This window comes from Seriola lalandi, unplaced genomic scaffold, assembly GCF_002814215.2.
Source record: "Seriola lalandi dorsalis isolate HSWRI2012SDOR001 ecotype SW California unplaced genomic scaffold, Sedor1 jcf7180002054585, whole genome shotgun sequence".
NCBI lineage: Eukaryota > Metazoa > Chordata > Actinopteri > Carangiformes > Carangidae > Seriola > Seriola lalandi.
The window spans coordinates 3573783-3601710 of NW_019525138.1; the positions used below are offsets into that span (position 1 = coordinate 3573783).

The 27928-nt window shown below is 41.1% G+C and overlaps 2 protein-coding genes across 2 annotated transcripts in view; one reads left to right on the top strand and one right to left on the bottom strand.

Moving 5' to 3' along the window:
• On the top strand, positions 1 to 23877 carry htra1b (HtrA serine peptidase 1b). The gene is made up of 10 exons (XM_023418944.2): positions 1 to 598; positions 6593 to 6692; positions 7608 to 7722; positions 7972 to 8061; positions 18142 to 18336; positions 18750 to 18782; positions 19384 to 19498; positions 20445 to 20502; positions 22050 to 22145; positions 23230 to 23877. Exons 1-10 carry the CDS (start codon positions 139 to 141, stop codon positions 23396 to 23398), a joined length of 1431 nt encoding a protein of 476 aa, XP_023274712.1. The 5' UTR covers positions 1 to 138; the 3' UTR covers positions 23399 to 23877.
• A 2686-nt stretch (positions 23878 to 26563) lies between these two features.
• The window catches only part of cunh10orf88 (chromosome unknown C10orf88 homolog), a 9115-nt gene continuing 7750 nt past the window's right edge, over positions 26564 to 27928 (bottom strand). The window contains exon 9 of the mRNA XM_023418933.2: positions 26564 to 27910. Within this exon, the coding sequence (XP_023274701.1) occupies positions 27688 to 27910 (223 nt within the window). The 3' untranslated portion in view covers positions 26564 to 27687. The remainder of the gene's footprint in view (positions 27911 to 27928) is intronic.

The following is a 27928-nucleotide window of genomic DNA, read 5'->3' on the forward strand; positions in this document are numbered from 1 at the left end:
CACAGTGCATCAGTGTGTCCCGCTGCTGTGACCTCCGCACTTTCCACTTTAAACTGTCTTAACTAGATCCAAGCGTTTCATTTCAATTTAAAGTTCAGCTCCCAGTTTCTGTTTAAGTTTCTTTTGCAGTGTCCCATCATGCGTCTCCGGTTTGTGCTGTGCGTAATGGCTCTGCTGACCTCTTCCTGTCTAGTGGCCGAGGCGCGGATAGCCAAACGCTTCGCCATCGGCTGCCCAGAGAAGTGCGACAAGTCCCAGTGCTCGCCGATCCCCGCCGACTGCCTTGCCGGCGACGTGCTGGACCGCTGCGACTGCTGCCCTGTGTGCGCGTCCGGCGAAGGCGAGAAGTGCGGCGGGACTGGAGACAGCGACTGCGCCGAGGGCATGGAGTGTGTGGTGACCGACGGCGTGGAAGTGTCTGCCACCGTCAGGCGGAGGGGCAAGGCTGGCGTGTGCGTGTGCAGCGGCTCCGACCCGGTGTGCGGCAGCGACGGTGTCTCGTACCGGAACATCTGCGAGCTGAAGCGCGTCAGCAACCGGGCGACGAAGCTGCAGCAGCCGCCGGTGATTTTCATTCAGAGAGGCGCCTGTGGGAAAGGTGAGACTTCTGTGTGTGTGTGTGTGTGTGTGTGTGTGTGTGTGTGTGTGTGTGTGTGTGTGTGTGTGTGTGAGTTTGTGTGTGAGAGAGAGAGAGAGAACTCTGACATCTCAAAAGTAAAAATACTCCAGGAGAAGGAGACAGAACACATCTTGCTGTCCAATCAATATATGTCAACATGCCACAACCTGAAGGACCCCCCACACACACACACACACACACACATGCAAATAATTTACTGCTAAAATGTGATTAATATATACCTGTGTATCAATATTGGTGTTCATTGCATTTTGTATTCTGCTGCTTAGGCAACATTGCTTGACAACCTTTTAATTGAATAGAGAAAGAGAGAGAGAGAGAGAAAGAGAGAGAGAGAGAGAGAGGGAGAGAGATTGTATCTTAAGAAATAAACAGGAAAAAGTGAGGAGAGAGCAGGACTGTGGAAGTCAGCCTATAACTGCTCTCACAAAACCAGAAGTTTGATAAGACAGAAATATTTCAGTAATGTGCGTGTGTGTGTGTGTGTGTTTTGGATATGAACTTGGATGACCTCAGCAGGAGTCTACATACACACAGACTGAACTCTCTCTTCCTCCATCTGTTGATCCAAGTATTCTCATACCTCCTCAAATCTTCCATCATCGTATTTGACACATTCATGGAGGAGGCAACATCCTGAATCTCTTCTGTGACCCTGAACACTGTCCACCCTGTTAGTGTCGGCACTTTCATGGATGACTTTTATCACAAATTTTTTTACTTGTGATGCTGCAACTAGCTACGGATAGAAGCAGCAAATATTCACATTTAAAAAGATGGAACCAGAGAACTTTTGGAGCTTTTATTTAAAATATGAATACATTCAATATCAGAATAGCTGACTCATTTTCTATTGATTGATAACACAGTAATCAATTCAGCCCTAGTCATTTGCCTCGCAGGAGCTGCAAACAGACTGGAACAGATTTCTGAGGAATTGCTGTGTTGAAGTTGAGCTGCAGTTCCTCCGGTGGCCACTAGATGCTGCACCAAGAGAACTCTGCCTCTTTTTTTCAATCCATGTCTCTAGAGCTAAATTCACTTCCTCCATTGTGTGTCTGAGTCGAGAAATAAAAAGTCTTGTTGTCACTATAATGTCAAAAGGTGACCATTGACTAGTCTGACCAGCATAACAGCCCATAAAACCTCAACTTGTTGTTTTTACATATTATTTTTGTATGGATTAAACACAGAGAGATAACATGAGAATTAGCCAGTTTTAGAGGCAGTGGAAGGTGTATTTTTTTTTTTTACTTCATGCAGCTGAGCTGTTTCCCCATATTTCCAGTCTTAATGCTAAGCTAGGCTACAGAGTGAGCATGAGCATCTGACTTTCATTAAGATGTAAAAGTTGAAAGTCATACTATTCATTTCTTACACTTGCGTTTTGCTACTGGCTAGGTAATAGCTTTACCCCGGCTATTGTTAGAAAACTTTAGAGAGACGTTGCTATGAAATCGTCAGTTATATGTAACTTTAACACGTGTATTTATTTATTTACTAAATGATTTATAGCCATTTGCTTTCTTATTATATGTCTACACTTCACCTCATACTCCTCAGTCAGATTTCTCACTGCACCAAACTAAAAACAGGGTTGTTTCCCATTGCTACGTCTCTGTCACGCACAAATACACACTCACACACACACACTCATACACACTTCATGTTATCATAACAAAGTAAGGTCATAATGTCTTGAAATTTGACCAGGATGTCCTGAGTGCCTGCCCTGTGCTCTAAAAACAAACAGTGCTCCCCAGTGAGTGAGTGAGTGAGTGAGTGAGTGAGTGAGTGAGTGAGTGAGCGAGCAAGCAAGTGAGTGAGTGAGAGAGAGAGAGTAGTGAAAGCATATTCAGGAGTGAACACACATAATACTTACACACACACATACACACACACACACACACACACACACACACACGCAATGTTAAGCTGCAGCTGTGAACACACCAGCTTGCTAAGTGCAGTTTGATTCAGACTCTGTGGAGTTCAACAAGGTCAAAGTCTTTTTCCACCATTTCTTCTTCTTCTTGTTCTTCTGTTGATTATCTCTCTTCTTATCTCCTCTTACATTTTCTTCTCTCTTTCTTTTTTTCCTCCTTTGTGTTCTTGCCCATCTTTATTTTCCTCATTTCCCTTGGCCTCTACTCTGCCTCATCTCCTCTTCCTCCCATTAACAATAATCTCCCCAGGAGTAGAAAGATGAAAACGAGAGGGCGTTTGCTTTTCCTCCTTATCTTTTGTTATTTTCCCTTAATTGTCTTGTTTTCTCATACTGTATCTCCTCACCTTTGACCTGTTCCTCTCTTCTCCTCTTCCTTCCTCCCACATCCTATTCCCTCCTTTTCAAACTTTCTCTTCTCACATTTCCTGTCCTCTTCTCCTCATGTGGCCTATTTCTACTCCCATCTTTGATTTGTTAATCTGAGAGGGATGAAAGAATAGAGTCATTCAACTTTCTCCTTCTTTTTTCTGCACCCCATCATCACCTCCCCTCTGCTTCCATCTGTTCTTCCTTCCTCTCCTCCCTTCTGTCATTTTCTGTCACTTTCTCTTTCCTTCCACATCTAAATATCCTTCACTTTCTCTTCTCCTGCTCCCTCTTCTCCTTTCCTTCCCTCCTCTCCTCTTTTCTAACTTCCTGTACCTCCATCTTTGATCTTTTTAACCAAAAGAGACATACTTGTTTGTGAGTCACTTCTCTCTCAGGATTTGAACTTCTTGAGCTGAGGACAAAAATCTGGAAGATGTCAGTGACACAAAAAAACACACACCATGTAAAGTCTTGTGTAATGATTCATCCCTTGGAGCTGATTGGTCGATTGTGTAACTTCCTAAACAGATGCAGATCTAGGTCAAACAGTTATTTAACCCAGATTTGAAGGGGGTCAAAATATTTTTCCTTTTCCTTATTCTTTCTTTTATTTTTTCTGCTTCCTGTGCAGACTTGCGAGCTGTTTGTCAGATTGACAGGCTTGGATACAGTGTCAACAAAACATGGTTGCACAGTGACTCAGAAGGAATTTTTCCCAGTTCGGGCCCATCCAGCTCATAATGAGATTTCAGCAGGGTATCATTAGGTTTTTGGCGATGGCACGTTTGAGCTGCATTCAGGAGATGAATGTTTTGTGACAAAAACCATAAAGTGACCTGACCAGTTGTGAGTGTTGAACTGGTTAAAAAGCCAGATTTCAATGCTGCTAAACCATCAATTTTTAGATTAACTTCTGTCCTTCCAGGCATCCACTGATTTTACTTCCTGTCATATAATTGCAGCTGCAAATATATGACCAATGAAAAATAAATTGGCTTTATTTATCTTAAATATCTTAAAATCCAAAACCAATAAAGTGTTAGTCCATCTTGCAGTTCTTGCTGACTGCCCTCCTCTGTCTGTGGCACTCAGCCCCAAGACCGTTGGTTTTAAAAACAGCTGGTCACTGTGCCTTTTAGCAGATGTAACTCAAACAGGAGGAAATGGTGCAATTGTTGGGGACTATTTTCAAATTTCCATATTTGGTGCACTAGTTATATTTCATGACAGCAGGACGGTGTGTGTGTGTGGGACTGAGTCGATATAAACTACAGTGTGTGTGTTGATGGTGGTGCAGGAACATGTCACCCAGTGCAACAGTGTGTCTCGATGATGTGTTGGGAGCTCAGTGGCTCAGAGGAATAAGATGTATCAGGCTTTGGATGCACACAGAGTACATGTTAGAAGTTTTTGACCTCACTATATGCTGTGCTATTACCAACACCTGTGGTGTGTTTAAGGTCGGGATGTTTCTCCGTTCACCTGACTGGCTCCATTCAGCTCACTTCAAAGCTGCTGCAGCTGGCACACCACCAGTCTTCCAGCCAAATACCTAAGCCAGCCAAACACACACACACACACACACACACATAAACACATCCGTCTCTTCCAGATGGTCAGGTGCAGCTGAGGCTGAAGTGAATGTTCACAACAGCTGCTCAGTCAGAAACTCGAGGAGGAGGAGGTCCTCAGAAAAACTCAGCATCATCAGTTTGTAGCGGACGTGTAGACTCGACTCATGTGAGACAGACTTGAGTCACACTTCAGACTTTGACAAAATGAAAAACAACTTACCGTGATATGATTATTCATTAATAAGAAATAAGAAAACAAAAATCTTACAACTTAAAGATGAGACAATGATAAAAGAGCAGTCATTGTCTTCTATAAATGCGCACACACTGTTTTTTATGCGAGGTTAAAAGAACAAGCTGCTACTGGTTTGTTTGTGAGACAGAAAAGTTTTATCTGCTCCACTGGCGTGAGCTATTCCACTATGAGAAACAAGGTTAAGGGCTCGACTATGATAAGATCTGTAGACAGCTGAAATATATGGAATCAGTTGAGATAAGGTGCAATCCTGCAGATATCTGACCTAAAGACACGCAGACATGTCTTTACTGGCGCTCACTCTGTCTCATGAATGAAAAATGAATGCTGCAGGTCATGTTTAAAAAGACCATACCAGGGATTTGTTATAATTCAGGAAAGATTTTGCAGACATAAATCACTGCTGCTGACTGTTTTCCAAAGTATACATAGAGGGAGCGCAGTCGTTCTGATTTATAGAGCAACAGTGGACAGTTTGTCACTGATGACTAATTTAACTGATGGATGACTGAATGGTTAAATGCATAAAACATTAGTTATAAATAAACGTTGTAATGCTGAACATTGTCCAGAGGTCTAACAAGAACATGAAAGTTTCACATGAATGTCTTCACCAGCTGAGCAGAGAGAGAAAGCCTGAGCTGGATCCGCCAGTTCATCAGAATCAATAACTTCAATCTGCACCGCTAGAGATAAGCAAAGCCTAAAAATAGATTTAAAGTTCCTGTTGTTGAAATTTCCCTGCTATCTTTTCCTTGACTTTGATGCAGATTAGAAAAAAGCACTCTAGCACTGATTTGGGTTTGGCCCTTGTGAGTTGAGCTGCCAGCCACAGGGTGTTGATGCAATTAGAGGAATGATCCTGACGATGTGAAGGCTACACACAGTCGACAAGTTCTGATCAGTTTGATCTAAACACTGCAGTGTTTCTTCTTCTGGAACTTTTTTGCTGCCAGAAGAAGGTTTTTTTCTGAGGATGAGGTGCATTCATTTGCAGGATGTAGTTGTAATAGGTAACATGTATTATTCTCGTTTGAATCAGCCCTGGTTTCGGGTCGAAGCCTTCATCATAAATAAATATCGCTTTGTTTAGTAGTGCCTTCATGTCTTAAAGTCTCGCTTTATGTGCCGCCTTCACATCACTCTTTGAGAAAACACACCAACGCGCACAGCTGCGGGACGTGTCTCCTAACTGGTTCCAGTAGGTCGGAGTTGAAAGGGCCGACTTACAAACGAGCAGTGATATGAAAAGATCAAGATATGCAGCCGTGACAGATGTTGCCGCACCTCTGGAGTGAACCAAAAAAGCGGTTACGTAAGGTGACAGTGGCGGTTATGCATGAACTGTTACAGTTTTATCAAAAAAACATCAAAACTTCCCTCCCCTGCTACCTCCCTGTATCTTTTTAGCCTCTGAGTCATTTCCTTTGTTTTATAAGCATTGGTGGGAGCAGTAGATCGTCTGCAGCTGCTCTCCCATCTACAGTTCATATACTGCACTCCACATCTGGATTTGGTTTGCAACAGCAGCTACAGTTTGGGTCACATCACACCACCACGTACAGTTGTCATGCTTCACATGAAACTCAAGAGACTGAGACAGGGCATCGCGCCAGATAATGGACGACGATTGATGAGGCTCTCACAAGTTCGTGGCATTCAGGCGTCGTTTTTTCATCCAACCTGGCAATACAAGCCCACAGTATTCTCATTTATCTTTTCATGTTCTTGTGTGTGTGTGTGTGTGTGTGTGTGTGTGTGTGTGTGTGTTACAGTTCATTGACAGTGTATTTTCCTCCTCTCAGGTCAGCAGAACCCTGACAGTCTTCGTTACAAGTACAACTTCATCGCTGACGTGGTGGAGAAGATCGCACCTGCTGTCGTTCATATTGAACTGTACCGCAAGTAAGAAAAACTACCTGACACACACACACACACACACACACACACACACACACACACACACACACACACGCACTCTTGTACACACACAGCACCAAGATCAAAAAGTGGCTCATGACACATCACTTTATTGTCATTATAGCATGTATTCTATTCTACTGGCAGATACTTGTCTTTTAAGACAATAAAAGCACATTGAGATACTGTTGCAATTCCAAGTCTGCAACATTTACAATATGACAGAATATGACATCTCTGTGAACACTCCCAAGTTGGAATAACAGGAAGTTTCCCAGCTCTTCCCAGTCACTCAACATGTAACATTAGATACCACATAAGTAGCGGTTACCCTCTGGTATAATGCTACAGCATGATGCTGCATTCACGTAAAGTTGGCAGGAATGGGAAGAATGAAAAAACAGGGGTTTTCCAGCTTGGGGGCGTTCAGGCCAATATGGCTTCCACCACCGCAAAGCTTGTGGTCAAACACGTGAATAAACTAAATTATCTTCTTTCATCATGTTACAAACAGACTTTAGCTCCTCTTGAATCAGCTGAATCAACTGAATAAAATATAATATTGGATTTTACTTTGGTGGTTTCACTTCTGTAGTGCTTTTTGCAAAGTCTGATATTGTATTGTCAGAAATCGCTGATATCTGATAACGACATTTTCTCATGTGTGCTTTTTATGGAGCGCTAAAGAGTGAATGTTAGATTGATTTTCCATGATAAGAGTCTTTAAAATGAATCCTGGGTATCTGTAATCACTCCTCCAGTCAAACCACCTGTTGTTGAGGAATGTATATTTTGTATATCATTCACTGAGTTGACAGCGGACAGTGTCCATGATTTGCGTCCTCACTGTTAGTTGAGGATATTAGTCAGAGACATGCTCTCATCTCTCTGTCTGCTCAGGATGATATTTTCAAAGCGGGAGGTGGCAGTGGCCAGCGGCTCCGGGTTTGTTGTGTCAGAGGACGGACTCATCGTCACCAACGCCCACGTTGTGGCCAATAAACACAGAGTAAAGGTATGCAAAAAAAAAATACGTGTGAAGAGAACAGCTGTAGTGAGCGCACAGTGGAAACATCTTAATTTGCTGGCTAATCTTTACAAAGTGTTCATTTACAACTATAAATTTTATCTCCACATTGTGATTTTGCCATTTAACGATAAATTGAAAGTGCTGCTGAATGAGCTCTTGCTCTGCATTTGATACTTAACTGATATGTAATCAATGAATCTTTTGATCATGATGTGTTTTCTCTTCTACCTCCAGGTGGAGCTGAAGAGCGGAGCCACATTTGACGCAAAGATCAAAGACGTGGACGAGAAGGCCGACATCGCTCTGATCAAGATCGATACACCGGTGAGTCCGTCTGCCACTCTTGTTGTTGTTGTTGTTCAAAGTCTGGAGAAGGTTTTTCTATAGTTGTGGAGGTGCAGAGGAACAATCAGGTGTTTACAGACTCCTGGAAGAGATGAATATCTTTGCTTTGTCCAATCCAGTGCTTGGATTTTATGACATTTTGGGGGTGTACAATATCACGTGTAGTCCATCTGAGACACCGCAGATTTGATGAAACTGAAAGTAAAGATACAGCACAAAACAAGGTGATAGCCATGACAGATTCAAAGACAGATAACCTGTTTTTCTCTCCCTCTGTCTGTGTCTCTCCTTCCCCTCCCTTCTTTATTTTCCAAAACAGACTGGTAAATTCAGGTATTTATCACTTTTTGGAGAATCTGCTTTTCATCAACATTCCCTTAATGCAAAGCCTGGTTTTAATTTAATTTTATTTTGTTTGAGGTGAGGCATCTCTGCACAATAATATCATGACTCACAAACGTGAGGAGCAGGTCAGGAGACAGAGGGAGTGTTTTTATTCGGGTTAATGTGGGTTTTTTAGTTTTCTCACGGCACTTTGTTTTGGTCAGGGGACGACGGAGTTCGGTTCAGGAAATGAAGTTTTCCACAAAATCTGTAAAATGGAAAAACACTGTTAGCCTAGAGAGGTCAGTGTGTCTCATTTGTATACAGACAGTGTGCAGTCAGAGCTGCTACATCCTGTACAGGGTCGCACACTTAAAGGAAGAAAGAAAGAAAGAAATCGCCAGAATGTTTAATCCCGCCAAAATGTATCCACATCTGCTCCGGGGAGTTTGAGATCTTCATCCTCTTCCCTGAATTTAACGACCAAAATAAATAGAAGCAAAGCTTTTCAAAAGCCGCCTGTTTGTGACTTTCAAATTAACGTTGATTAAAGTTATAGATCTACAAATAGGAAGAATAAAAGAAAACAGGCACTGAATCAAAGTAAATGAAGTCCAGCTGTATTTATAAAAACAGGCAGGATGCATTATGTAACTCAGATTTGGATTCTGTTTTCACAACACTGAAAACACAAGATTTGGGAAACTTTATTATCTTTTAAGGCCTTTAAATGTAGATGTTAAAATTTTTTTTATAAGGATCCACACAAAGCCGGCATTTAGGAGTTATGTAACATATTACTGTGAAATTTGCACCGGATCTTAAAATGTAATCTAATATCATTTCCAATCCTAATAAATCACAAAAAATGTATATTCATCCATAACAATATAGAAAACTCAAGAAAATTCCAACTCAACATAGGTAAGATTTAGGTCAAACTGAGCTGTTTCTTTGCGCCCCCCCCCCTGCAGTCTGTCAGGAGGACAGGTCCAGACCTGTTAATGCCATTTATACACAAACATCCTTCCTGCCATCTTGAATTGCCATCAGTCAGAAGCAAGTTTATGGGGCAGGGGATGTTGAGAGTCACGCAAACACACAAAGGCATCAACAAAAAAAAAGCATCATTTATAAAGCGTGATTGTGATCTTGTTGGCAGATCTTCTTCAAAAACTTTGAATTTAAGGTCAGGTTAATGATAGGATAAGATTTTGTTTCACTTACTTCAGTGTAAAGGTCTACATGACATGTATTACTTCTTCATTAAAGCTCATTAAAAGACCACGAAAGCCACAGAAACAATCACAATCTGAGGGTGAAGCTGAAGGTTTAGTACTGAACCGAACACGACAGCTTGAACCAGAGACACCTGAACACACCACTGACCTCACGACAATCAGAATTAGCATGAGTTTCCTATTAGCTCACACACGCTCTTATGTTCACAGATTTGTCAAACAACTAATAAAGGCTCTAATGTTTTCTCCAAACTGCTGCTGTTGTTGTCAACAGAAATGAGAAAAAAAAAGAAGTTTAATGGAACTCAGACAGGTGTGTCTCAGATTTACATTTAGACATGATGTTTGTGATGTTTGACGGGTGGATGACAACAGTTCAGACACCCACACACACAAACACACACACATACACACACACACTGGCGCCGCAGGATGTGAGTTCATGCTCGCCGGTCAGACAGAGACGATCATGGTTTTCCTCGGCGTGTTGGGGCCGAGCGGCAGGGTGGATCTGGGGCCCGGGGGGGGATGAAATTGTGCAGAAATCTGCAAATTGCATGCACTTGTGGTTGGGAGTTTACATGCTACAAAACCAAGAGGCAACTGTACTTATGCAAAGCCCTCCACCCTCCCACACATCCATCCCAACCCAACACGCACACTCTTTCGCTTGTATTTCTGGTTCCATCGGAGTATAAAGGCTTGACGTGACAAGACAAGAAGGCAGTTTGTTGCTTAAATATATGGTGGAAACAGCAGCTTACAAATAAAGTTTGTTTACAACTTGAATCCTAATTGAATAATGTTGACCATAAGTCGCGCCAATTATGAAGACACTCACCACTTGATCGCTGAAACTTGGGGGCAAAACTTAGAGCAAAATTGCTTCAGTGCAATTGTGAAGTAAACAAACCAAAATAAAAATAAACCACCAGTTTAGAATTAAAAAGCCACAATGAGTTTACCTGAAGTGTGTATTTTGATCGCCCATAGCATTAAAAATATGTGCATGCTAAACTATGGTGAGTGCAAAAGGTCAAAGAACCATAAATGTTATATTACTCATAATGACTTGTTAAAAAGTTAAATCATTAGTTTTAAAGCTTAAACGATAAAAAAGAAGGAGTGGAGGTGTTTACAGTCACTACATCAAGACTCTGATGGCGACTGTCTTCATTTGAGCCAATTAACTGGTGGAGGCAAATCTTTCTCAACATCCTTGTATCTGCTTGAAGTCACCTCTGTCACCCTGATGTGTGTATACACAGCGCAGCTTTTGGGTGTAATTGCAGTAAAGTGTTTGTGGATGAAACGGTCAGACCTGTAGCTGCACGTTCAGGGCAGATAAGTGTTTGTTCTCACTGCTCTCATAGCGTCGTTTCTGCAGCAGCAGCAGCTGTTTTTAAAAACCTTCAGCGGACAGATAAGAGAGAGTCTGGTGACATCACACCATGTCTCTAGCTTTACTCCACCCCAACACCAGACTAGAGGGCTAATCAGCGAAGCTAATTGAAAACACCTGTGTGGGTGTGCAGGGACTTTAAGACCAGTTAAGATGATGGTCAGTCATTGGATGAGGGGCATCAGATTAGACAGTCATGGATCTGAGTGAGCAGAGAAGACAAAATGGCAGCTCAGAGGGACAGCAAATTGTATTTTGGTTAAAGCATCTCATTCATTTAAAGAACATTTGATAAATCTCACTTGACAGAATCGTATTTTTAATAGGTACTTATACAAATGTGTTTCAGTCAGCAGTGTTGGGCTGAGGCAGGCTTCTTCTGAGCATGTGCAAACAGGAGCTGCTAGGTGTTGTTCTGAGTCTTGACTCATCCGGTAAAACCTTGCAGCAATATTCAACCTTGATCCGGCATCGATCATTTTCCATGACGATGATGTGTCCATGAGCAGCTTATGGGAAACCGCTCTCAGCTGGTCTGATCAGCTCAGAGGATTTATCTTCCCCTGGAAACCTGCAGGGCAGTAGCAGCATCTGATCCTGACACTCCTACTACTAATGCTATTATTTACTATGAAAACACTGCTACTGCCAGTGCAGACACTTCCAGCACAGTGAATTGTAACAGCTGGAGTGATGATCAGGGGGTTATGTCCTTCCAAATAGCAATAGAGATCCTTTTAGATTTACACAGATTCAAATATAGATACTTGGAGGAGACAAATATCTAGTGATAGTCACATTTTCACACAATTAATCAGTTTTGCACGGAGATTGAAATTCCTGGTATTATTTTTCAAATCCACAGGCTTTATCCCCTCTGTGAATTCCTCAGAGAGTTGGCAAATCTCCTGTTTGTTTAACCAGAGGACTGAAAGGTCTGATTCTCTCTGTCTGCATGAAAGACAGAGTGGGATCTGCAAGAAAGAGAGAGAGAGAGAGAGGAAGAAACAAAAACAAAATCCACAAGGAAAAGACAACTTTTCACTTCTATGGCATGTTTTTTTTGGTTTTGTTTGTTTTTGGGTTTCTGATCTGTGCGATAAGACCTGCCAGCATAGGAAAAGCACAGGTGCCCCTAGTAACATTAACAGTCGCACAGTATAAGCAGTCACAGTGATGTGACAGTGAGACATTGTGGAGACTACAGAGACCCTGAAGCACCAAAATGGAAAATCAGCCATCATTCATTTTATCATGAACACCTGTGGTTTTCTTGTCGGGACATGTCAAAATGTCCGTGGTGAAAAAGGCCCGTCGCTGCTGAGGGTGGGGCGGTGCTCTGATTCTTAAGAAACTCAAAAAGTATTAATTGACTCAAAAAATAAGCAAACATAATGAAAAACATACAGGAAATACCAAAAAAAATGGGAAATGAGTAATAAAGACTTGACATAGGCTACGTGGTGTTTTGGCCTCTTGGGGGCAGTGCAACAAACTGTAAACACAACATATTGGTTAGATTTGTTACAATATGTTAGCAAACAGTTGCTTTCTGGCACATCCAGGAGACACAGTCACATATTTACTCTGCATTGGTCTTCACCAACTCTTGGGAAAAATATCTGGCTCTTTAGCTGCTGGATGTTCTGTCTGCTGTCTGAGGTTGGCCATGTGCATGTTGGCTTTATAGAGCTTGTTTGATGGGAACAGCTGCTGGAAACCAGGTTGATAAGAGGCAAGGCTGAACCAGAACAGTTGCAGGATGTAAAAATATCTGTGATTTTGTCACTGTGGAAGACATTTTTGAAATTGAACATAGTTATTTGATCTATTGTTGATATAGAATATTGGTAACAGAAGCTTAAAACTCAGGATCAGACCTCCACATCATGGGAAGTAGGTACCTGCAACATATTCTGCACTGAAAACGGTTTACATTTTTCAGAGAAACTTGAACTTTGTTTCTAAACAGAGAGTTTTTCAAATGTCACTGTTCATCTCCATTGTGTTCGGGTGGCAGCAGAAGTAGATCTCTCAAAACCTTGTTGCATAAAAAGCAAAGCTGTCTGCATAACCAGATACCACAAGGGGTATGTGAGAACGGACTGGGGCCAATTTCCAGTTTCTTGAATTGATTTCATCGTGAGAGACCATAAAACCTAATTCTGGCTAAGTTAAAGAACTGCAGGGCAGATGAAACAGTGGGAGATAATAAAAAAGGAGACAATGGTAAGAGAAGAAGACAAGGGATGAACCAAACCACTGCTCTGTTGATGTTGTGGTATTTGTTGTTTGGTTGCTTTGTTGCAGTCTTAAATTACCACTGAACACAGCCCCTCGGCTTTGTAATCTCACTCCCGGACAGAGTGCTGTCATCCTGGAAACCACAGAGCGGGAATCATGGTTATTTTGTTTGATGGGTGGAGCTCGACAGGCTGTGTGTTGGATGGAGGCTTCAGATGGTTCAAGTCCTGGTTGTGGTTCAGGACGGCGAACAGAGCGGCTTTATGTTTAACTGATGGAGTAAAGCTCTGATTAGAACGGCTGAATGAATCCATTCATAACCACGGCTCACGTTGTTTATGTCTGTATATACTCTGGTGATTTAGGAGGGAGCTGGTGTGTGTGTGTGTGTGTGTGTGTGTGTGTGTGTGTGTGTGTGTGTGTGTGTTTGCGGTGGTGTTATGGGGATTGACCTCATTAGAATAATTTATTCTATTTCCCATTGAGATTTATTTATATAAGTGTAATCTATCTATTTATGTAAGTTAATCTACCTATGAATTAAGTTCAAACTTTTTTCACTTGCAGGCAAACAGGTAGTTTACTTAAATTTGTTTTAGTACAAACAACAGGACAAGAGCTGAGTTACAATCGCATGAAGAAAACTTTATTTGCAATAAAAAAGGAAATCTGATTTAAAGAAGATTTTGAATAAGTAATTTAATATTATATATAGAGAGAAGTAACAAAAAAACTATACTTTGGTCGGTATGACAATGTGATTAATTCTAAATATTAATAAAAATATATTTTTCCACATCAATATATCATGATACAGCAAATGTATGCAAATTCACAAAAATAAAAAATGAAGAAATTGTACGTTCAATGAGATAAACATATTGAATATTGTGTAAACTAGAAATGCCCCAAATCATTATAATATGACTTGAATATTCATTTGGACAACATCATTTCATATAACAATAACATTATTATGATTATTATCATATTATCACAATACAATTAAAGTGAAAAGTTGTGAAATGATAATGTTGAATTAAATTAGATTTTCTTTAAATAACAACACATTTGTTGACAGGACAATAAACAGATATAAAGAAAATGAAGTAAATAAAGTAAATATTTAGGAAAAAGATGAATAAATTGCCAAAAACAAAATCAGGTTTGTTATGATATGGAAAAGCTTTATTTTATGGGTCTGTAATTTCCAGACATTTTTCTAATAATTTCCAATGTGTTTCCTGGAAATAGTTATGTAACTAACTAATTAGGTAAAACAAAGACAGTGTCCCTTCCAGTGAACTGATTATTGTTCAGGTCGTGCACAGCAGGTCAGCTGAACATGCAAAAATGTGAAATTTGCATACAGGCGTACAATTGCGTAATGTGTGGATAATACAGTTTGACATACTACACAAGTAATGATTTGAGCTTGAACAGACATCACTACTTTTCTTGGGCAAAAATGAACATTTTATTTTGTTCAAAAACTTTAATGATCCACTCAGAGGAAACTGGCTTTCAAACAGGATTTCATTTCATTCTGTCCTGGATGGAAATGTTCACAGTTTTATATATACTGTATATAAGAAAGGTACAGTCAGGCTGCAGTGGGTGTGCACTTTAATCTTAAACTTTGGCTTCTGTTTTAGGCTCCACATTTTATTTTTCTTTGTCATATGCCATGACTCATCCAGAGCACAGGACACACACTTTCTCTCTCTCTCTCTCTCTCTCTCTCACACACACACACACACACATCCATATTTTCATTAATGCACAAACTCCACAGGCCAGGGTGTTGGTCATGTGCAGATGTGTTGAGCATACCTGTGGTTTCACACAGGCTTTTTGTGCACGTCAGTCAAATGAAGTTTGATCTTCATTGGTTGTCTGGAAATGTCTTCATCAGTCCACAGCTGCTCCCTGAGGCACCAAATCATTCACATCTGTCACATGTGCGTCTGTGCGTCTCTCTGTGTTATCATCTCTTCAATTTCATGTGCCATTCATTCCCTCTTACACTCCCTCTCACCTTGTTGCTCCTTTGCTCTCTTTCTCGCTTGATATGTATGTTTTTCTCGCTCTCTCTCTCTCTCTCTCTCTCTCTCTCTCTCTGTCATTCTTACTAAACCTTACCATAAGTGGGTCAGATCCTCAGGCTAACTTACCTAACAGAGGAAATGGGCAACACATGTGTCTGTCATCAGCAGGGAAACAAGATGAACACACGCATACACACACACACACACACACACACACACACACACGCTGACAGACAAACAGACGCTTGTCATGCTCGATGTAGTGTGGCGTTGATGAAAGCTGGGTCCTGACATCGCGGCTGCTATATGTCTCAGTTTTTCTGTTCCACGTCACATCTGGGGCTGAAGTAGGTTAGTAGGACAACATGCAGCGCGCCAGCACACAGTTCATGGAGGGTCGGCCATTCAGCAAACACGGCGGCCGAGGGCTGGAGCCAAAGCCAAAGTGTCTCAAGATCGTGGATGTACTGAAAACGCTGGATGTGGCGTATTAGTCCAGCTTTGCTCCCAGTATGTGTCAGTGGCCAGACTGCAGCAAAAAAAAATCCCTCTGGGCTAAAAAGCATTTTCCCCTTAAAACCACCTTTATGAAAGAGAAGTCTGTAAAACTGTCGACAGGATGTATCAAACTGCACGCGCTAGTACAGTAGACAGTGCAGGGGCTCAGTACAAGTACTAGCACTTAGTGGGGTGTTAAGATGTAGTCTGAAATGTTGGGATTTCAGCTTGTGAATCTACTGCCCTCTCCTCAACACAAAGGTAGAAATGAGCCTTGTGGAACCCCGGTTGCCAGGCTGCATGGTTCAGACAAAATCCTTCCCAAGTCACCTGTAGCAAGCGCCTCGTCGGGTGGGATGCAAACATCTTAAAGGGGGGAGGAGAAGCTCTGATGGTTGACTGTCCTGGAAGCAGCAGGAAAGTCCAGGGGTGCATTTTACCGAACAGTCACCATGAGTCAGAGCTTGTAGGTTTTTTACAAAACGTATTCGCAAACCGTGTTCACAGCAATGAATGTGTACATGCGCATTCAGCTTTTATATGATGGTACTGAAAACTGCAGCGACAAGGATGGAAAATCAAATGTTATGAGCCATTTAATCAGAGATGCGGGCAGAGCTGTGACTTGCAACCACACGAACAACAACACAAATAAAAATCTGTCGGGTTTTCACAAACGCATCCAGTGGGACTTGTTCAGGACTTTATTTTACCTCTTTTCCCATCTTAGCGATTTGTACAGACCACAAAATATGATCACACTCATGCTGTAATGACACATGGGTCTCATTAATTTCTTCTTTTTTTTTTTTTTTGGCTGTGTTTTTACTTTACAGTTTTTTTTGCACATTTACACAAAGACAGTCTGGCAAAGAGGGAGCAAGAAAGTGCTTAAACAACAGCCAAGGCAGCATTAAACCATAGAAACCTGCCAACTGACCACATGTTCATCGATATGATGGGAAAAGATGAGAAAGCTACGACTGGGAATAGAAAATACACAGCATCCCGATTTTATTGAAGTGTTTTGTGGGGGAATTCTTATGTGGTTATGAGAATGAGGAGTGAGAGAGAGAGAGTAGGAAAGAAAGAGATGATGAATGACACACAGCGAAGGTCCCTGACTGGATTCAAACCAGAGACATGGTGGTTCATGGTCAGAGCCTTAATCCTCTAGGCCACCAGGGCACCCCAGCATCCTGCTTTTGAAGTCATAAGATTTATATTTCATCAAATCACACTTTTAATTTTATTCATAGCATTTTTTTTTTCAGCAGTGAAAGGTCGTGGTTCGATGTCTGTACGTTGAAATATTCCTGGGGCAAGATACTGAACCCCAAATTGCCCCTGATCATGCAGATGTCAGCGGTCATCACTGACTGTCTTCTTTAGTCTTCAGCCCACACTTTGTCAGTTGAAACAGAACTCTGGAACCCGGATCATTAAAATATACTTTCTGCATGGGTAACCACAGGTCGCACCAAAAGCTTAGGGATTATAATTTAAAAGAACAAAAGACTTTTGTTGTAAATCATGTTTTAGCCCATTACTTTACACTCCTTTTTGCATATCCAAGTCAGGAGTTTCAAGCCAGAGCCAGAAACTCCAAACTTCTTTAAAGACAGCCAACAACGAGTCCCCTTCATTCATTTGTTTTTAATTTTTATCCTTTCATTCATCTAGGTGATGTAATGGTTGTTTGTGTTGTGTGTGGTTGTTATGGCTGACACGTTGGTCAGCCCTGGTGGAAACAAGGCTTCAGGGCTGAGGTGAGCCACCATCAATGGAGATTTACAGGTTAGAGTTTGTGTTGTGGATGAAGAGGAGCCTGGTCCAGACTGAGAGCTCTGACTCAGCACTACACAGGAAATCCACGTCTTGGAGAGAATAAACTGATGTTTACCCCTGTTTGTGTGTGTGCGCGTGTGTGTGTGTCTGTGTGTCTGTGTGTGTTGTGTCCTGCCAACTGTCCCATAACCATACTGGTGTTCCTTCAGTCGTGGACCTTCATCTGTGTGCCTTTGATTCTGTTTTCTCTACCGAATTTAGATGAAAAACATTTTTATGCTGACTATTAAAATCTGGAATAAATTGATTGGACCAGTGCAAATATAGTTTGTGTTTAATTTATTTCATTTTGTGCAGCAAAACTAAACTAAAACGTATAACTGTCAGCTGTCTTTGGCCATTATTTCAAACATTTGAAGACAACAAAAAGGCCTGTGTTTTATTGTGGTCGTGTCCCTTCTTCAACCATATGTCTCCCTCTCTTTCTTCTTCCTGTGTGTCTTCGTTGGAGCAGATGAAGCTGCCTGTGCTGCTGCTCGGCCGGTCGGCGGACCTGCGGCCCGGAGAGTTCGTGGTCGCCATCGGCAGCCCGTTCTCCCTCCAGAACACCGTCACCACCGGCATCGTCAGCACCACCCAGAGGGGAGGAAAGGAGCTGGGCCTTCGCAACTCTGACATGGACTACATCCAGACCGACGCCATCATCAACGTGAGTGAAGAGAATGAAACAGACAAACAGGGAGACAGGCCCTGAGGCGGGAAATGACTGTGGCGAGGATGAAAAGACTGTGTGGCTTTTCGTGAGGTTCAGCAATTTTGTTCTCTGCGAAACTGAATGTGACATGAACTAAATGATTTGCATGTTCATGGCAACCATGTGTGCTTGACTGCATGAGGTTATTTAGCATCAGTCACTGAGAGGGAGTCTAAAAAGCAAAATGATGTCAAGGTTACACAGAATTAATAAGAGGTCATGTAAATTGATGACTTATTGTAACTGTACTGATCTGATCAATCGAATCAATTAATCAAATTCCCCTCACTTCAGGAATTATTTGAAACAAACTAATTGTGATTCTCTTTGTTCTTACGTTCTGTGTTTGCTTATTTGTTTTCTTGCAGTATGGCAACTCAGGAGGACCACTAGTCAATCTGGTAAGTGAAGGAAAACTTGAAGGAAACAATGCAGTTTTAGTAGCAGTTATAGTTATAGTGTTCAAAAATCCGTTTATACACTACATGTAGTAATGTTAATTAAAATGTTGTGTTTTTTGGACTTACCTAGATCATTTAAATGTCTGTTCATCTTTTGCTCGAGCTGGAATTGAAAGTTTTCTCATAAAGCAACTGGTCGGCTGTTTGTCTCAAACCGAGAATCGAGATGATTTAATTGTTACATAACGTCACTATCTGTGAAACAGAAGAAACAAAAACCGAGCTTCTTAAGACTGGGACCACGGCCATATGTTGCAAAACGGGGATATACGTAATCTCACATAAACAAACACCAAGGCCAATAAAGTCCTTTTTAGGAAAGGTAAATAAAGAGTTTAGGTAATGCTTGGCATTCAGAGCCCATCCACAGCTGACTGCGATTATATTGTTTTCAGCCAAACAAAGAACAACGTGGCGTCAGAAACACCGTTTAACAAGCTTCATGTGGAAATTTGACTTTTACTGTGGGGAATCTGAGGAATGATGGCAAATTAATATGTGTGCGTGTGCGTGTGTGTGTGTGTGTGTGCGTGTCCTACAGGATGGAGAGGTGATTGGCATCAACACTCTGAAGGTCACAGCAGGAATTTCCTTCGCCATCCCCTCAGACAAGATCAGACAGTTCCTGGCAGAGTCACATGACCGACAGGCCAAAGGTTTGCAACAGCTTCACCTTATTTTCCTCCGTTTTATCAGACAGAGATGGTGAGCGAGGAGGACGGCAAGCGATGAAGGTCTTAAATGACATTTATCACATTCACTCATAAACAGAAAGTGAGCTTGTTGTTTTAACGCATCACTTAAATGCAGGTATCTTTTCAATTACTCTTTTACGAGGAAACCACACAACGCTTTGTTCCATCGGATTAAAAGAGAAATTCATTTCTTAAATTTGGATTACGCACAAAAACTGAATTCGCTATTCACATATTGAACATTTGAATGTTTATATTTAAGATTGAAGTAGGTCAGTTACCTGGGGGAGAAAGAAAAACAGTCACGAGCAAGACACTGTGATGGGATGGGCCTAATATTTGGCACTGATATAAAAAGTAAAAATAAGAACTTTTACAGTTAACAGCAAAGGAAGTGATAGCAATAAAATGTGTCCTGCTTCAGCAGCTAGTAAAATAGTCCATTTCAGACCAAAGTAGTCAACCAAATTTATCCTGCTGAGCCAAAAATATATTAAAAACATGTGTCTTTATGCATTTTATTGGGGTGGATTATTGCTTAACCATTACACAGAGTATAAAGGTTTCTACCTGTAGATGAGTATGGGTAGAGGCAGAATATGTCCACAGTCTCATTTCACAAAATGTATGATTACCTTCCACACCAGAGAAATGAATTCATTTTCTGTCATGCTTTTTTCAAGAAGATCACATTAATGCTAAAATGCCAGATTTCATTAATAATCTGGAATGCATAGCTGTTCGCTGCCATAGACCTTATATGGAAGTACTTCACTGTAGACTTGTGCCACTGTTTGATCAATAAAAATGTATAGTTAAAGAAGAAGATGATCATTTTTTTAAATGAACTACAAGGCAAATTATTAAAGTCATCTAATCTAATACCATATTTCATTTTGTTCTGCAGGTAAAACATCCTCAAAGAAGAAGTACATTGGCGTTAGAATGATGAGTCTCACTTCAACGTAAGTTCCTGTTTCTGATGGCATCATGCTTCGGATATTAAACGTGCACATTCACAACACTGTATGTTAATAAAAAGTACAGCCATGTATGGTTTGGTCATGGTTTTGGTCAGGTTCAGGTATTTTAGTGTAATAAAACTCAACAGTTCACTGTGTTTCACACATGTAGTACAGTGTAAAATAACATAGCATCATTATGTGCAGTGAGATGAGGCAGTCTGATTAATCTCCCCAGATCCCTGAAACGGGTGTTTCTCAATTCTCACTTCCATACTTAACATGGGTGGTGATCATATCGAAGAAGTGACCTCAGCTTTAGACACCTGCTGCCAAATGAGCAGTTTGAATAGGAATGTCAAACCAAGCCACGTCCATCGCCTACAGGTCAGAGTCACACCCGCTCTGTGGGTCAGAGCGGGAAACGCCCCAAAACACCAAAACAACTTCATTTATGAAAAGCTCATAAACTTTAACCATGCCAGTGGGTTTTAGCCCATCAACTGGCGATATGTTTCATAACTAATGACTAGTTTTACTTTTTAGATTTTACCTTCCCTCCAGGGCGCCGTTTGTTTCACTGAATGTTGCTCAACTAAACTGGAGTAAAGTTGAAGCTGTTTTTAATAGGTAATCTGTTACAGTCAACATTTAGTCGCCTTTATTACCGTCACATGGTAATAATGCACTGTAAGCTGGGACTGTATTGAAAACTCTCGCAGCTGCTGGTTTTAAAGACCAATTTCACATTGTTATTTTATTGATTTTTGTTTGCCGACGCCTAAGCTAATGAATGCAGTGCTCTTTGAATCTTTATTGTCATTCTTAAATAACATCGAAAATCTGTTTAGCAGCTCTTCATCAATCTGCAGCAGAGGAGGATATGCCTGATCAGTATTAATTCTCATATGTTGATATATGAGTGTCCATTTTCTGCATTAAGTTTATTTCTGACTTGCTAGAATCTAATGAGGAATACATTATTAGTAGTATTAGTAGTAATAGTATTATAATACCATTATACATTATCATTCCTGCTTCGGTTTAACTCCTTTGAGTTTCTTTTGTCATCCAGTTTTGTGCAGCTGTTAAGAAAAGACGGGGAAGAGGAATGTTGTTCATAGTCCCTCATGCTCATAAACTGGCAGATGGTGGAGAAACACGGGTGTATTACCACAAGACAAGAATAAGAAAAGAAGCTAGCCACTACATATTATCCATTCTATGATTGTTCTTCCTCTGGATGTGACTGACAGTTCATCCTTGTAATGCTTTCTAGCGTCCAACCCTCAAATCTCAGGAGCTTATAGTCCTTCCTCTTTTCTGTGCTACCACACAACAAGAATGAAACTGTGACCAAAACTAAAATGCTAATCAAAATAAGATCTGTTCAAGTTGCAGCCTTTTAAAGTTTTAAATTTGCCAGAATGTCACAATTAATCAGAGAGATGAAATTCAGAATTAGTCACAATGCATGAACCCTTCAAGACTAATTAAAATCAGACTGTCTTGTACAAAAGCTCATGTTTTGGCTGTTTCTCTCACCTCAGACTGGCTAAAGAACTGAAGGAGAGGCAGTCAGACTTCCCAGATGTCACCTCCGGGGCGTATGTCATTGAGGTCATCAGCCGGACTCCAGCTGAGGCGTGAGTGGCTCATCACTTCTCACTCCCACATTATGTAGTGCTCACTGTCAAATCAACAAGCTGTATTTTCACAAACAAGTCAAAAACATCTGAGAATATGTAAGCCTGCATTAATCATGTGAGGTGCCGTTGATTTTTAAGCCAGCAAAGGGCAAAAAGTTGCAATTTTTTCCCTTCTTCATATTCAGTAATGAAGCTTTTCACATGCGAGAATAGATAGAGAAGTGAATGCTGTTTGGTTGTAGACTCGCTCCTGCAGAATCTATTTTTTCCTCGGAAAGTATCGTGGTATCCACATGAAAAGCGTGTTGAAGTCAAACCGCAGCGTTCCACCTGAGAAAATAGCAGGTAGAGTCTGTTTTCCTGTTGTCTGGTGGGTTTATGTGGAACACAGGTGGGAGTCAGGACGAGCGTCTGATCTCGCTGAAGGGACATTTATTAGATTTGAACTTTCTGTGTGCAAAGACTGCAGGATGTGGAAAGTTCACCTTGGGTATTAAAGCTGCTGTTTTGCTTTTGGAACCGGGCTGAAAGTTGGCAGTGGAGGCAGAATCCTGAGTGTTTCCCACCCAGCCTGTCCAGCTCCCTCTGGCAGGGAGGACAAACTGCTTCAGTTATAGTTGAGCAGGTCCTGATTTCTGTTTGGCATCATTTCCATCAGCTCAGGAAGTGAAGCCTCTAGATTTGAAGAACAAAAAGAGACCACTAGGGGTTCACCTCATGAGCTAACTGAATACTGTGAAACACTGTTCAGCCAGGAAGTATTCAGAAAGCACGTACAGTATGTACCTCAGACAACTTCGCACCATCCTCTAATTTATTATAGTTATTTTGATCAAGTAAAATGTTGAGAAAAGGTTCTGAATTCAGATCTGCATCAAAATACACAATACCACATGTATCCCATAATAGCCCTGTGATAGACTGTTGATGTGTCCAGGCTGTACTCTGCCTGTCGCCCAGTGTCAGCTGGGATTGGCTCCTCTTCTTCTTCTTCTCACTTCTATTATTATTATTATTACATTTTTATTTTTTTGAATGTGATATTTATTAACCTTCTCTCTTCTTTCTATCCACCCCTCAGAGCCGGCCTGCAGGAGAGCGATGTCATCATCAGCATCAATGGCGAGCGAGTCACCTTGGCCAGCGACGTCAGCGCCGCCATAAAGCGGGACGATTCGCTGCGAATGGTGGTGAGGCGGGGCAACGAGGATGTCATCCTCACCATCGTCCCCGAGGAGATTGACCCTTGACCTCACAGCTGACTGAACAACCTTAACCAGTCAACCAATCTTGAGCTGGCTCTCAGTGTTTTTCAACCAATCATGAACACTTTGAAAAACCAAGCAACCAATCAGGGCATGTGTGTCCGGGGCCACACCTACTGCGTTTAAGAACTTGTAATTATTAGTACTGCTACTTCTCTTACATGCTATTATGCTCACACGCACACCTTCAGAGGTCCAACTTCATAACCCTGGGAAGTGAAGCTTCAAGCCTGTTGTCGTACTTCTCACTTTAGTTTTATCTTTTCCTCTAATGCCCATTTACTTTCCATCATCACAGACCTTTGTGTTCTACTAACACTATCTATCGCTACAAAGCAGTTACTGCAGGTTACCGTAGTTTTGTTGTGTATGTTCTTGATGGAATATTTTTTAATAGTGTTTTTTGTTTCTATGTGTTTGATGACAATTTTTCAAAAAAGGGAATAAAATTATTTTTAACAATGTTTTCTTTATTAATAGTGTTGATGGAGTAACTGACAGCTAGTTCCTCCCTCAGTCAGAAGGGATGAACAATAAGCATAACACAGTTTTGTGCTAGCTTTGAATATTCTGTAAACGTGTATTCACATTTCCATTTTCCAAAAGTGTTTAGGTAACAACAATTTTAAACTTTTCCTTAATGAAGGCCATAAGTTGCAGATAGGAGTTCCTCAAGGCACACTACACTTCTAAATGAATCTTTGAACCATTAGCTGCCATTCTCTGTGGTGCAGTTTCACCCGGTCTGTCACAACAGGCGATCTAATGGACAACCCAAAGCAAGAGTCTAGAGTTCTACCAGCAAAAGTCTGTTAGTGAACATGAAACAGCGCTGGTAAGGACTTGGTCGGCCACCAGCTGCTAAGAATGTTGCCATTAAGTGGAAAATGCTCCTACCTCTCCCTAGAAACACAAATTCAATCTATCGTTTCCACAACAACGTTTCAATTTTGCAGTAACGTAGTGGTGAACACGCTGTAAAAAAGCATTTAGAAGAAACAGATGTTTCCTTCAGGAGTTGGTGGAGGCTTAAATCTACATATAAATGACACCAAATTAGTGAACTTTGAATTTAGAATATTTGAACACAGACAAATAAACAATGTCACCATTAAAAATGCCAGAGAAGAAACTGAACCCCAGCAACCGAGCCCTGTTCACCAGGAGACCGGGAAAACAAGTTGAGAAAGAACTCCATCATCTCTCAAATATGTTGCTCTCCGCTGTGTGAGTCTGGCGTGTCATCCCTCTGTGCCATGTTACACACTGAAAGGCAGAGTTCAACAGAGCATGACACAATCTGTTGGCCCCAGTGTGTGTGTGTGTGTGTGTGTGTGTGTGTGTGTGTGTGTGTGTGTGTGGGCCCAGTGGAGCAAAGGTGTTATGTAACACTTGACATAGTTAACACAGGGATGTTAGTGATGTGTGCTGTGTGCAGGTTCATGCAGGAGGTCAGCTGATATAAGCCAGTGTCGGGGGTTCCACATTGAGAGCGTCTAAGCTAAATGGATATTGAATATTTTAGCATTCAACAACTGCAGCTCCAGATGCTTTAACAGCATGCCAGTTACTAATCATGAAAATGAGTTGCTGTTTTATCTTTGACACTGTAAAATATTAGTTAGTTAGTAGATGGAATTCCATATTCTAAGTTAAATGAGTATCTACTTTTGATCTATAAAAGTTAAAGAATACTGACAGAAAATCCCAGCACCATGCTTCAGCTTTTCTTATTTTAAAACTGATCAAAGACCATTGAAAACCTATTGAATTACAGCTGTTGTTTGTCATTTTTACATCCTCAATTCAAATTCTTCTGCTTATTTACAGCCTGCAACAATTTCCTCAAATCAAATGTATTATATTATATGATTAGAATTAGAACCGTAGATAAGAACGGGGTTAAATGGCCAAAGGGCTACAAATAAAAAAATTCACGAATGTACTCAGGCTTTGTAGAGTTATGATAATCAGTATCATAATTTTTTAAGCCTTTTATCACTAGTGTGGAAACACGTTCGTACACGATCGTCTGTGCACATGTTTAGTCTCTGGGGATGTTGAAGTGTATTCAGACTTGCAGCTAATTTTGCTTGGCCATGCTGAAGAATCGTTTTTTTTCCATCTGTGATGCAGACGTGGCTGAAGAGCTGACACACAGACACAGAGTTAGGTTGAAAGGTAAAGTGAGTTCACCATTTAAAAAAAAAAAATGAATTCCAACTGTTCATCTCTTGCTGGAATGCAGATAGAAGACATTCAGCAGCAGGAGAAGCTGTGCACAGACTTTTCCTGTGATGTGAATGGAACCAGCGACCCGGTTTGTCCTGATAGACAGAGCAGATTTTCCTCCAGAACTCTCCACTGCTGACTCAGTGTAAGTCCTCCACATGCCTAACAAAACATCCGTGCATCACTTTATAATTTGCTGTCTTCCTTATGTAATCTCTGACCCATTTCATTTCTGATGACTCAGCCCACAGCTGACAGTTGGTTCGCTGCACCATCTCAACCATCTCCTCTGTTTCTCTTTATACTTTGGGAACCGGGCCCTTCCATGCAGCAGGATGCTTTCTGGACTGGACTAGACTGGACTACTGTGGTTCTCCACATTAGGAAGACTTTCAGTGACCTTGATGGTTCATTTCTGACCCATTCATGACTCAGCATTACTGGAACACTTGGCGGGAAACATCGGCTAAGTTGATTTTACCTTTTCGGGAAACTCTTGAGTAACATTTTCCTCCTGCTATTGTTGCCCACATCTAATATCCACAAACCAGGATTGTCAAGTTTTAAAAGTATTTTCTGACTCATATATTTTGGTTAGAAAATAAAGCACTGGAGCCCAAATTGACCGCCAAAAGGTTCTGCTTGTTGCAGTTGCCATATTTTTCCAAGATTTATTACTTTTGCCATTTGCTTTTTAAAACTTTTTGCATATAATTCCTATTTTTTTTATATTTTTCATTCACATCATCTGTCCTTTATCCTCTAAAGAGCCTTACTTACCTACAACTTTCTAATTAGGAAAAGCAAGACAATTAGTTCTTACAAGCTATTATCTTGCTCAACATAGTGATCTTACCTTTTCTTCTTTCCCGCACATTTACTTATCTTTGTTTTAATTAGTGCTGTAGAATACATCCATCTGTATAAATATATTTTTATTTGCTATTTACGTCAGTACAGTTATTAAAACCCACATCACAGGTCAAAACAGTCATTTTATAGTTTACACTGGGAGATAAACTTTATGTTACAGACATGTACATTATTTAAAACATTACAGTTCCATATTAAAATCCATTTTAATCACTTACCCCCTCTATATACACTCCTGGAACAGGAGTACGTGTATTCATTCTGAGGCTTTTCCACAAGTGTCAAACCAAACTAACCGGAACACTTGACAGCAGATCAGTGCAATTACAGAACAGACTGTGAAGGATAATAATGTTACTTAACGTACAGCTGATGTTTGGGTGGATCACAGGAGGATGAATGTGTGGAATATTTACATGCACATGCATTTTGTCAATAAATGAGTGTTCTGCTGGTGTTACACGTAAATCATTACTATGTTAAACAAGTCAACAATAACCTGGATAAGATCCCATCACTGCAATAATATAAAGCTGTTTCTTCTGCGTCTCTGAACCTGGGTTGTAACTGAAGGTTTCCTGCAGGCTATCCTTAATTTAACTTTATTTTCGGTTTTGGATGGCCTTTTTCCTTTTTTCTGGTACTATTCATGCGGCCAAACCTTCCCAGAATGCAGTGCAGCCACAGGACATGTTTTTTGTCAGTGATCTGGATATGGGATTTCTGTAATTATAACTTCTTTGTTTCCGTAGTTGAAACTATTACATCATGTTCACAAGCTGATGAGACAATACTGCTGTGCATCAAGGACATTCACGTCAGCTGTCACACAGTGTTGCATTCACTTGCTTTTTTTTTTTTTTTTTACAATACAATATTAACAAAAACCATTAATGCATCTTTAACAGTTGGAAAACTCAGCGTCAGTGATGGGATTTTCCATCAACTGAGACACTTCTGGTTGAACACGATTTTCCATTATGCAGATTATTGCAATTACTGTGTTAATTTTTTGTGAATTTCCCATTTCAGCCTTCTGTTGCTGTGTCTCTGTTAGTGACTGCGTGCTGCTCTGCCTCCCCTTTGACACTAAGGTCTGGTTTGAGGAGGAGCAGGGGCAGTAAGGCCTCCAGGTTACATGTTCAGTTAGTCTTTTAACTGTTCTGAACTCAGTGCATGGCTGGCGTTGGGGCAGTCAGCTCCGCAGGGCCGGTGGATGCCGGTCCTCCCGCCGAACTGCTGATACCTCCCTGGTTCAGTGCGACCATCGGCAAGGCGCTCAGCAGGGCCTTCTCCAGCTTCTGCTCAAGAGCGTCTAAGCGACGGTCCACGTGCTCCTTCAGCCTCCTCTCCATCTCCTCTAGACGCTGCTCCATTGCTGAGTCGAACTCCCTGTGGAGCCGGGGGGGG